This window comes from Pimephales promelas, chromosome 20, assembly GCF_988280905.1.
Source record: "Pimephales promelas chromosome 20, fPimPro1.hap1.1, whole genome shotgun sequence".
NCBI classification, from domain to species: Eukaryota; Metazoa; Chordata; class Actinopteri; order Cypriniformes; family Leuciscidae; genus Pimephales; species Pimephales promelas.
Window position 1 is genome coordinate 13595700 of NC_142788.1, and position 11801 is coordinate 13607500.

Consider the following 11801-nt stretch of genomic DNA (forward strand, 5'->3'; position numbering starts at 1 on the left):
TAAAATAGAATAATGAATATGTCTAAATGTATTTGCAAGATACTGTCAATTAAAAGGTGACCAGAGGGATGCAGACAGTGTATGCACCATAAAAAAGTATTTTATAGCCTATAGGCGATATAAGTTAATTGTTACTTATGAGAATATGCCCAACATGTGTCTTACCTTTACAACCAACATTTATCTTTTTAATAGTGTTTTCTCTTCTGTGTTACATCTAAACTTTCTATAAGTTCTTTATTAAAATTGCTTGTCGGTGATCCAACAAATAGAGCTTACACAAATAGAAACATATATACATACACACACACACACATGCATGCGTACGTCCATTCACCATGATACATAAATAGACGCATGCACATACATACATACACGCATGCATACATACATACGTACATAAATTCATACATACATACAGTACATAAATACATGCATATATACATGCATGCATACATACCTACATACATTAATGCATTCATACATGCATACATACATGCAAACGACATCTGAATTCTCATAGAGTGCTAAAAAGAGTATATGGATCTGATCTGATTTTGCTGTCATTTTCTAATCTACTACTTTCTTCGTCTGAAGTTACGTGCAAAATCTGATGATGATGATTTGAGATGATCCAGATTGCATCTTGTGCTTCAATAGAAGCAAGAAAATCTGACTTTTGTGCTAAGACACAAGATCAATGGCACATTTACTCATTTAGTTAGGGAGTTAAAAATTTATTTTTCAAGTTACTGTATATCAAAATCATGTTTTTCTGCAGACAAACCAGACTGGGAGACCAACTAAAACCAGCAAATCAACTTAGACAGGTTTGAGCTGTGTTTTTTTATTTTTTTTATATATATATATATATATAGCCTATATTTATTTTTGCTCATTTCCAGGTTTTACATTTATAAACTATTACATTACATTTTGATTCCCAGTTTTTTTTAATTTCATTGTGGACTTAATTGGACTTCACTCTATATCCTGAAGGCGACATGGAATAATTTATTTATTTATTTGTTTGTTTGTTTGTTATGTAGCTGCATAGGTTACAATAAAAGTATGCTGTATATAATTTTCCAATGAGCACATTTCTTTCTAAAACATAAGACTTTTAACCCTGCGGAGGCTGTGATTGGCTCAGGGCGAGACCACGTGACGGACCGACGCCTCGCGCTGCAGCGGTCAGCGAGTGCAAGTGTGCGATAACAGCAGCAGCGGCTCTGTCTGGAGCTCACACTGTACATTACAGAAGCCCCCTCCTCTGGAAGACGGTGTTTCTCCCATTATGGGCGACAAGAAAAGCCCATCCAGGTATAGAAACATCTAATTTCCTCTGTCTTTTCATAAAGCATCTTGCGCGTTTGTGTACATTGAAGAACAGCCGCGTAGTGCGGTTAAAGTCTACTTATTTTTCCTGGTCGGATTTAACGGAAAAAAAAGCGCAGCCATGGCGGATACGAAGCCTTGCCTGACTCCCGGTATCCAGCTTTAGACAAAGGGAATTTAGGAAACGCCTCCTCTCTTCTTCGTTCTTCGCCTTTTTTTCAACAGATAAAGCCCTTTTATTCTTTAGGCGTGCAAAATCGTCAAATTGCAAGTGTTATTGTGTGGTTGTAAAGGACAGGCGTCTTCTACGACAGCACGCAGAATTAAGTGCATATGATGATGACACTCGCACTAATTAGGGTGCAGCATGCTATTTAAATACCCTAACCATTTCCTCTTTAATTCTTGCAGGCCAAAAAGACAAGCCAAGCCCTCTGCAGACAACGGATTTTGGGACTGTAGCGTCTGCACCTTCAAAAACAGTGCAGAGGCATTCAAATGCAGTATATGTGATGTGCGGAAAGGTACATCTACAAGGTAAAGTGACACTGCAGCTTGTAAGAGGGAGTTAGGCATTCATAGCCATCATAAACACATTGCACATGCATGCAGCGAGGATGTCAAAATGGATATTAAGGCTTGTTGTTGTGGATTGTGTCTTTATCCATGCTGACGTCATTTGATTCCTGTAGAATTTCAATGACACTCTCTAGGACAGGATCCGGCTGGTATGGAAGTGTCCTGGTCTGTGCGCAGGGCCCCATTATATGATCCTATAGGAAATGAAATGCTGCATTAAGCATCTGATTTGTAAGTGCAGCGTTATTGTTTTGTTACGCTGAGCTGTTTGTTCAGTACTGTGCAAAATATCAAACACCCTGCAGATTTATATACCGCTGTGGTCACTAATGCACTGATGCTATTATATTAGTAATGTTATGTGCTTGAATTTAGGGTACGATGTAGGAAAGATGTAGGAAAGGGGTCTGTCTGGGAAAAAAAAGGATGCATTTAAAAAATGTTGGAGTTGATCATCAGCATGTGTGTAATTATTTTGCTAAAGCAAAGCACAGATGGTAGTGTATAATTATGCGAGCTGTTTTAAATGTCCCAATAGTGGATAATGAGATACAGTGGGGATATTTCTGACTCTTTTTCTAGGTCACTATATCAAATAAGTGGCATTGAACATGTGAACGGTTCTGTACAAAATATCAGAAACATTAGGTTCTTTCCTGAGCATTCTCAAAAAAAAAAAATTCTCTTTATTCAAATTTTATGCTGACAATTCTAATAAAAATATTGTATAAATGTGTTATATGCTTAAAAATGAGGGTATTAATTCGCCAGTGGTCTCAGACTTTTAAACCCCAGTAAATTTGCAGTTTTTCATCTTTCATGTTTTTCAAAGGATTGCTCTGATCATGAAGGAAACACCATATCCGTTTAAGTTTTGCTCCATTACCACGTGGGATGAATGTGGCTCTATCGCAGGTGTTTATATCTCTGTCAAAGTGACAGTCTTTTCATGTATTCTGTGTGCGGTGTGAAGTATGCAGGCATCTCCTCTCGGCATAAATTGCCTGCTTGAATGTTGATTTTCTAGCTTTGTTGAAGCAACAGGATAAGTCCGTGCTCTCTTGTAGAGAGTTTGTTTGATGATGCCGTTCTGCTGTGACTGAGAGTGAGTGTCATCTACACCAGAGCAGCAACAGCTGAGGGTAATTTCCCTACCGATTGCCGGTTATTCAGAATGATATCTGACGATACTGATACAGATGGTTTAATTTTCTTAAAGGGTTGGTTCACCAAACAATGCTGTAATTTATCCCATCCCATTATTTATTCACCTTCAAACCACCCAAGGTGTATGTGACTTTATTCTTTCATCCAAACACATTTGGAGTTATAGTAAAAATTATCCTGGCTCTTCCAAGCTGTATAATGCTTGGTATTTTCATGTATCATGCATGTTGAAAAGCTGTAAAGCTGCTTTGAAACAATATGTATTGTGAAAAGCGCTATACAAATCAATTTGAATTGAATTATAATGGGAGGGTATGGTAACTTTTGAAGTGCAAAAAAGCGCATCTATCCATCATAAAAGTAATTCATATGACGATAGTGGGTTAATAAATGCCTTCTGAAGCGAAGCCATGCAGAAAATATCCATATTTATAACTTTATTAAAGCTACAATACCTAAGTTTTTATTCCGGCTAGAGGGCGCTATATATTCAAAACACCAACAACGGCTTTGCCTGATGACGCCGTGGAGGAACGCGGAATGATGGGAACTGTTGTTTTCAACTCCACCGTGGATAAATCAGTCAGACGGGAATCAAAAATTAGTTGTCATGGATGAGGTAAAGTTCGATTTCTATAACTGTTGTGTTTAATGACACGCTTTTTTTTAATAAAACTGACATAACCGCAAGAAAAGTAACGTTTAAAAGTAAATTAGTTATCACAGATGTTAGGGTAGAGCCGGGACGGTTGAAACACTTTTCAGATAAGCGTCGTTTTCTAAGATACAGCCAACAGTTCACATTAGTATTCGCGGTGAATATGACCTTACGATTTTTCACATCATATACAACAAGACATTCTAGCGATAATACTAATTGTTTTGCATCGTTTACTGACATGAAATTTGAATACAGAACACGAAGTTACTCAGCTGTCAAGTAAAACACATGCAAGATTGACGTGTCTTTCTAGTTAGAGTTTTTCACGAAGTTCTCTCCATTTAGGAAATGCCACACCGATGTTGAGCTGGTTTTATTTCTCTTGTCCCAAATTCTTCTTGGGTCGTTTGGTTGACCCGTTCGTTGACGTTTGCGTTTATGAGACTTGTCTTTGTAGACAGAACCAGGTGCAATCGCTAAAGAATAATTGTGCTCCATTCCATAACAAATGCGCGAAACAAGCCGACGTTTGTGGCTTGATAGACGCTAACTCACAACTACAACTTCCGCATTTGTCCAGGACTACACGCAGTACGAGCGGAAACTGAGGTAATGCGGAAATAACGCGATTTACTGGCGACTCCCAGCTCACCCCTGCTCACACGCCCCGTTTCCTTGGTTAAAATCTCAATTTAAACATTGTTTCAAACATTTGGAATATTGTAAGTTATCATCTTAACTAAATATATAACACTGGCCTTTTAATTTAATTTTAATGCAAAAATCTTAGGTATTCCACCTTTAACTATATTGGCTTCTGGTAACAAGCGTACGTGAGTCTAGTGTCAGCGGAAGAGTGAACTCTGACCCGACACATGACGTTTGAGGCACGAGTAGCGTAAGCTTAGGTTGACAGGTGTTTTGTTTTACTCTATCCTCTGGGCAATGTGTCGGGTTAGGGGTCACCCTGCAGCCGCAAAAAGCTAGTTATTATTATAGCTAATGCAGTTTTAAATATGAATATTTTTCTTACACAAACATATCAATTCGCTTCACAAAGCCTTTATTAACCCCTTGGAGCCGTATTGATTATTATTTAGGATGGATGGATGCACTTTTTTGAGCTTCATAATCTCCCCCCCCTCCCCCCCATTCACTACCATTATAAAGCTTGGAAAAGCCAGGATATTTTTAAATATAACTCCGATTGTGTTTGTCCAAAAGAAGATAGTCATACACCTAGGATGGCTTGAGGGTGAGTAAATCATGGGATAATTTACGTTTTTGGGTGAACAATCCCTTTAAGTGACATTATTCACAAGCTGCTTTACTGATGTCTTTCCGCGGTTGAAACACTGATTGAGCGATTACATGAGGCATGAGACATTTCGGTAAGTTGTATTGTATCTTTTAACATGTCTTCGAGCCAGACCAATATATCGGCAGGCCGATATTATCGGCCGATATTAGGCATTTTCCAAACTATTGTATCGGCAGCTATAATGGCCGATAAATGAATATTTCAAAAATATAATAAAAACGGACGTCGGACGAAACATGCTTCAACCATGTCATGAGTGTTGGAGTTGTATAGTCATCGGTGAAGTGTGTTCATGGTGAGTTGGTCACGAGACATACATTACCTGAATAACAATTAAAAGAACATCTCCATCAGTTCTCTTAACTCAAATAAGCATGACAAAATGTGTGACTATCATGTCCAGTTTTGCTGCTGTTACATAAGCCGAGAGTGAAGTGGAATCAGCTAGTAATACTTACGTTACGTTGTTACAGTGTAGTTGACTGACTGTCCTTTTAACTTTTAACTTTTGACAATGTGACTGAAGTATTTCTTTAATAGCAAGTGACGGTTATAGCAATGAGATGTATCATCTCTCCTCGGCCTGTTTTATTGAAAATGTATGTTTTACAATTTGCAGCATGACGCTATCCATTGCTAAATTATGACTCATCATAGACTAGCTAACCACAAAGCTAGCTAATGCCACTATCATCAGTGGAAGGCCGCTAACATTAACATTAATGAGCTTTGGTTCCTCTGTTCTGTTGCAACAATGAAAGGAAACTAGTTTCTTTTTAAAATGCTTTAACATATTATTTTAGTTAAAACTCATACATAACTAATGTTAGGGAAATCTGTTAATGTTTTGTTGCTCGTTTCTGAAAAAAAAAATATCGGCCGATATATCGGAATATCGGATTTTAAAACCAACAAATATTCGTATCGGCCTTCAAAATCCTTTATCGGTCGGGCTCTCATGTCCTTGGATGTTCATGCATGGTTTGTGCTATAACACGTATTGAAGAGGAAGAGAAGACTCGCGCTCCGGACACTAAAGCAATCTGTCACCTCACATTTAAAGGGTTAGTTCACCTAAAAATTAAAATGATGTCATTAATGACTCACCTTCATGTCGTTCCAAGCCCGTAAGACCTCCGTTAATCTTCGGGACACAGTTTAAGATATTTTAGATTTAGATTTAGATTTAGAGTTTTCTGTCCCTTCATTGAAAATGTATGTACGGTACTGTCCTTGTCCAGAAAGGAAATAAAGAGCGGCAAAACACAATTTGTTTAAATTCCGTGATAAAATGGATGGAAATAAAAAGACTTTGTATCGGTAGTAACAAAGCTCTTTGCGATTATTAGATTGGTGGCGCACTAAAAATGATATTTGGTATGGGAAAAACTGAAGCTGGTAACCCTGGCTTGAACTACAGGTGATTCATAGGGTCAAATAGAGCCTGCTTTGTCGCTATTGTTATTGTCACGTTAACTTAGACAGCCCTAGATTCAACACAAGATATTTTCTTCACACACACAGTATGATTTGCAGTTGCAGTTTTTCCACCCCCTTATGATTGACAGAACATCATTGGCTGTTTTAAAACTGGTGGCCGAAAATAATTGGTTGATACATCTGTGCATTCTTAGGACCACACAGAAACAGTATTTTGCTGTAGAGTGGACAACACACCTATAGTAATGGTCAAAGTAGTTTTTCAGTTGTCAAACTTTGCTATGGGGATTTTGGCAAAACTCGAAACTGTGATATAACGCCATAATCGCATAATCGGGGGCATAATTTTACCAGTCTAGGTAAAGGACGTTGGACGTTGCAGCAAAGATAATATTTTTATTTGGAAAAACGAACTTTGTTCTTTTAATGAGATTAGAGAATGGAGATAATGTTCTGTCGGTATGAAGTTAAATCTGGAGCAGGTAATATAATTAGAGCATCATAGAGAGCCGCCAGCGGGGTATTATTAACTCAGATCCATGAATATTTACTGTAGTTCTCTCTTAGCTGAAACTCACTCTTTTTTTCAGAGGTAATGTTTCCAGTACACACCCCTCACTCATACTCTTAAAGCAAACTCGGTTGCCTAGAATTGATCTCTCAATGCTTTAATATAGTATTGAGAATATTGAGACATGAAACTCCATCATGTGTTGTAAAATTATTGATAGAATGATATATCCAGCGCTGGATTTGCCTCATATTGTGAAAAAGGCAAAAGCTACTTTTGGACCCCCTCAACCGTCAAACCATATGACCGAAACTACTGACCGCTACTTTTAAAGGAAATAAGTGGGAAAGACACAATTTAAAAAAAAAATAATTAAACACTGTGATGTCAAATTTGATAGTGTGTGTCATTATTATATCATTAACACTTTACCAAAATCAAGTTCAAATGAAGTGTTTTTTCCATGAATGTTTTTTTTTTTGTCATTATATCAGCTACATCGGAGGCAGACAGTCCATTGCGTACATTTTTATTAGCTTAAAGCTATGAAGACTATTGTAGCTATGTATGTGGGCACTTGTTTTTACCCTGTTTTTCTGTTGTTGATTATTTTTTTTATTTATTTTTTTGTCATTTGGCCAAAATCTCACAATATAATGTAGCGCTACGCACAGGCCGTTTTGGCTGTGGCTCGATGACAAATGCAAGACACTCTTATCCACTCCTCAAATACATAAAGGATTACCCTTTATATAGTGTTGTTGAGTAAAGAAAATGCTGTATTCAGAGAACCAGTTCTTTATTTACCCGTGCATCGCAAATAAGCAGTGATGGTCCAAACTGCTTGTGGCACTTCATTCAGGATAGAGATGGGGCGGAGTTATGAGGTTTGACTGGCAGTTTGAGGAGGTAATGGCGTTATGAGAGTTATGTCACAAGCTCTTTTTTAGTATTTCTCATTGGTTAAATATTTGCAAAACCCACAGACAGAGGTAGAGGGTGACCATAGTAATGATTTATGTTAAAAATTACGATATTTTAAATTGTATTCATTTATAAAGTTATTGTATATCATAGTTTTAGCATTAGAGTGAACTAATAAGAAATAAAAAATATAATTTATTTTCATTTGTAGAAGCATAGGCACATGCTTAGAATGCCTCTGCATAAATCCAATATATTAGCCAAGTCATTTCCATTTTGAGAGTATCTGCTTTGGTCAATAGCATGCCATTTTTCCAAACTAATTTCCATACATCCATTTAATAGTTTTCCTTATTTTTACTATTAAAACTAATATGGAAACTAGTAGTACGTGTGTCCAAAATCTGCTGAACATATTAGGGTGCAGGTAAAATGGGACATGTTAGGTTTTGTATTTAACATTTCATTCATCATTTCTAAAATGGTGTCGTGTTTGGGTTGTCTGGCATCATATATTAAAACGCCAGTGGCAAAGTAGCAGAAATGGTCCCACTTTACCTGAGTTCACCCTGTCCTGCTCCATTATTGGCATAGCACTTGATTTCTTGTACCATTATCTTTTCCAGAAAACCTAGGATAAACTCTCAACTCGTGGCACAGCAGGTCGCTCAACAGTGCGCCGCCCCACCCCCAGCCAAGAAAGAAAGAAGGGAAAGGACAGACAGACACCTTCCTGACGACGACCACTTCGACATGGACAACTCCGACTCAGATAGACTCAGCAGTCTCCACCCTGACTCCGACCATCCCGAGAGATTAGGTCTGGATGGAGGTCAGCTTGAACGTGGACATTCTCATAAGGATCGGAGACAGGAACGCGGGCTGGACAAACCGCAAATGCTCGATACAGACAGGGGGCCTGAGCGAACAGGACTGACCCCAAACCTTCTTCAGCAGCAGCAGCAGCAGCACAACAGAACAGACCGAGAGCACACGGACAGAGCAATGCTGGAAAAACTTCAGCCTCACAGAGAGCACATGGATAAGGATCATCCTCACACGGCAGACTCTGGAATGCAGCCCGCAGAGAGGATGGGTGCAGAGAGAGACGAAATCAAAAAAGGGAAAATAGAACGAGCCATGGTGGAGAAACCCAAAGAGAGACATAAAAGCCTGACGCCCAGTAAAAAACCCACTGCTAAGAAGATAAAGTGAGTGGTGTTATGCAACCATGCTCCGCAAATAGTCTTTTATGGTCCTGGTTTGATCCAATCAGATTAGGGCTGCACAATTAATCGCAATTAACATGAAATCACGCTTAAATCGATTTGGCTTATTGCGATTATGAAATCGCAAAGCTGTGATTATGTATTTTTTTATTTCTTATTTTTTTATGCGCAGCTTGTCAGTGACGTGCGGCTCTGTGATCAGTAGTAGTAAATTCTGCTTTATCTGAAAGCAATGTAAGTTTGAGTCGTTTATAACGTGCAACCAAACATGAACTCCAAACTCGCTTCATAATGACAGTTGAGCTCATCCTTTTGTGAGATGATGTGGCTGCTTACACAGAATAAAGCGGTCGTGTGTTTATTAGTCATGTTTAATCAATCAAAGCTTTCAATCTTCTGTTTATTCAGCTACAGCGATAGTATGAAGCCCACAGGGATTTCCTGGGAAGATGTGCGTTGTCTACTTCTGCATATTTGCCGTGTCTGCGTCCGAGTCCTCTCTGCTCTCAGGTGGAGCAGCATTTACTACTGATCACAGAGCTGTGCTGCACATTAAATAATTAGCCTTTGCCAAATCGTGTGCGGTTTAATTTCTATTCATTGTGCAGTCGTAAATCAGATATTGGTATAAGGGCTGTCAAAGACAAACACATGCAACTAATTCATGATGTCAATTTCTTCTAAACCTGTTGACACGTTGTCAATTTTACATTTATAGGGTGCAACAGTCAGGTTCCAGAAGTAAAAATCCCAATAATTTCGAATTGATTTTTGACGATAACTTATAAACCATTTAAGATGCAACAGCGACTGTGAGCTAAACATTTGTTAATCAGTGGTATATTTGTTGAAGCCATCAGCCTGCATTATTTCTACTTATTTTTAAATAATAAAGTTTAAAGGTTGGGTAGGCAATTTTGGAGAGGCTAGCGATAGCAAGCTAGCTTTGAAGAGAGAGTTTCCAAAGCCACACCCCTACATGAATGTGCTCAATTTCGGCGTTGATAGTTTTGCCAGAGAAACTCATAAGTAGTGGTCGACCAATATATCGGCCGATATTTGGCATTTTTAAAATATCCACATCGGCCGATAAGTTTTTCTGATTGGCCGATGTTTTGAAAGCGGGACTTTTATTTTGACTGCGCTGCAGACATTTATTTTGACGGGTTAGAAACAGGAAACGGGTTTATTAGATATATCTCAGAATATCTAATAAATATTTAATTTCACAAACCTTGTAGATTTAATTGAATCCAGCTGTGGTTTCTTGGGAAGTGTGCGTTTGTAGCTGGCATAAACGTGTTACTGCGAGTGACGGTCCGTGCGCAGTGAGTGAATGCGAACAGAAGATCAGCTTCACAGCTTAAATATAAGTCTAGTTTATTAAATATTGATTTAAATATATATATATATATATATATTAAAATTTTATTTTTATTGATATATATATATATATATATATATATTTATATATCAGCTTTATATTTGCCATCGACCACCCTGCTCTCAGATATTGGCATCCGCCATCAAATAACCCATATCGGTCGACCACTACTCATAAGAGTCTGGTAGAACATCACAGGTTGCTATTTTGTGCTATTATGGTTACGACATGGTGTGAATGCAGCATAAGCTCATTGTTTTGGTTCAGGAGGAACTGTGAAAGGTGGCTGGTGTTTGTTTGTGGTGCTCTGTGACTTTCTGTCTACAACTCTGCATATCCTCATGAAATGGGGATGATGTGGGATGTTTGCGTGAGTAGGTGTGTGGAGGTATGGAAATACATATGTTGACAGGCAGGTAGGACATTATATCAATGCTTTCAGACTGAATTTCAGTGAGACTTCCACAGAAGCTATAGATTTATTTTTTGTAAAAAGATTGCTATCAAGATGTGAAGAGAGTTTAAACCAGAAAAACAAAAAATGTTGTTTTTTTTTGCCTACCCTACCTTTAATGGGAATTCCTGGTGAAAACTACATTACCCATGATTCTGCAGTGAATCTCCACCAATCAGAAGCAAAACAAGCTCACTTTAGCGGCCACCCACTCCCATGAAGCACCATGGATATCTTAATGGAAATCATAATGGAATCTCCCTAAGATTTAATTTTGAATTTGTCATTTGCAGTGCTCAAGTCAAGCCATCTTTATTTATACAGCGTTTTAGGCGAAAGTGATAACAGTAAAATGATTCAATGATTCAGTTCATTTCGGCTGTACAGCAGCTCTAAAAGAAAATAGTGTCTTTGTTCAGTTGATGTTAATTCAGTGTTGATTCAGTACCATTGTAAAGATCATCAATTATTAATTAGTCCCTTTCATATTTAGAGCAGTTCTGCAGAAACTAGTGATGTTATCCTCCAGCTCAGTTCAGTTCTCAAGCAATGGTGTCAGTACAGTAATGTTGGAACCCAAACCATCAGAATGGAGAAAATAAACTTCGGGAGAAACCAGGCTTAGTTGTGGGGGATCAGTTTTATCCCATTTTAAAATACCATTGTGCTTCAAATCAACGTTTGTAATGTTGGGATTTACCTCGTAGCTGTTTGGTTTGGTTCGGTTCATGGCATACAGTGCTTTAAAATCCAGATGGGAAAAAAATTCTTCTGGAACCAAGGCCGCTGCAAA

General features: G+C 38.1%; 1 protein-coding gene across 1 annotated transcript in view; it reads left to right on the forward strand.

Annotated features, from left to right (window-relative positions):
- The first annotated feature begins 1167 nt into the window (after positions 1-1167).
- rybpa (RING1 and YY1 binding protein a) overlaps positions 1168-11801 on the forward strand; it is a 15519-nt gene continuing 4885 nt past the window's right edge. The window contains exons 1-3 of the mRNA XM_039652878.2: positions 1168-1323; positions 1750-1875; positions 8568-9152. Coding sequence (XP_039508812.2) covers positions 1298-1323; positions 1750-1875; positions 8568-9152 — 737 coding nt within the window. The 5' untranslated portion in view covers positions 1168-1297. The remainder of the gene's footprint in view (positions 1324-1749; positions 1876-8567; positions 9153-11801) is intronic.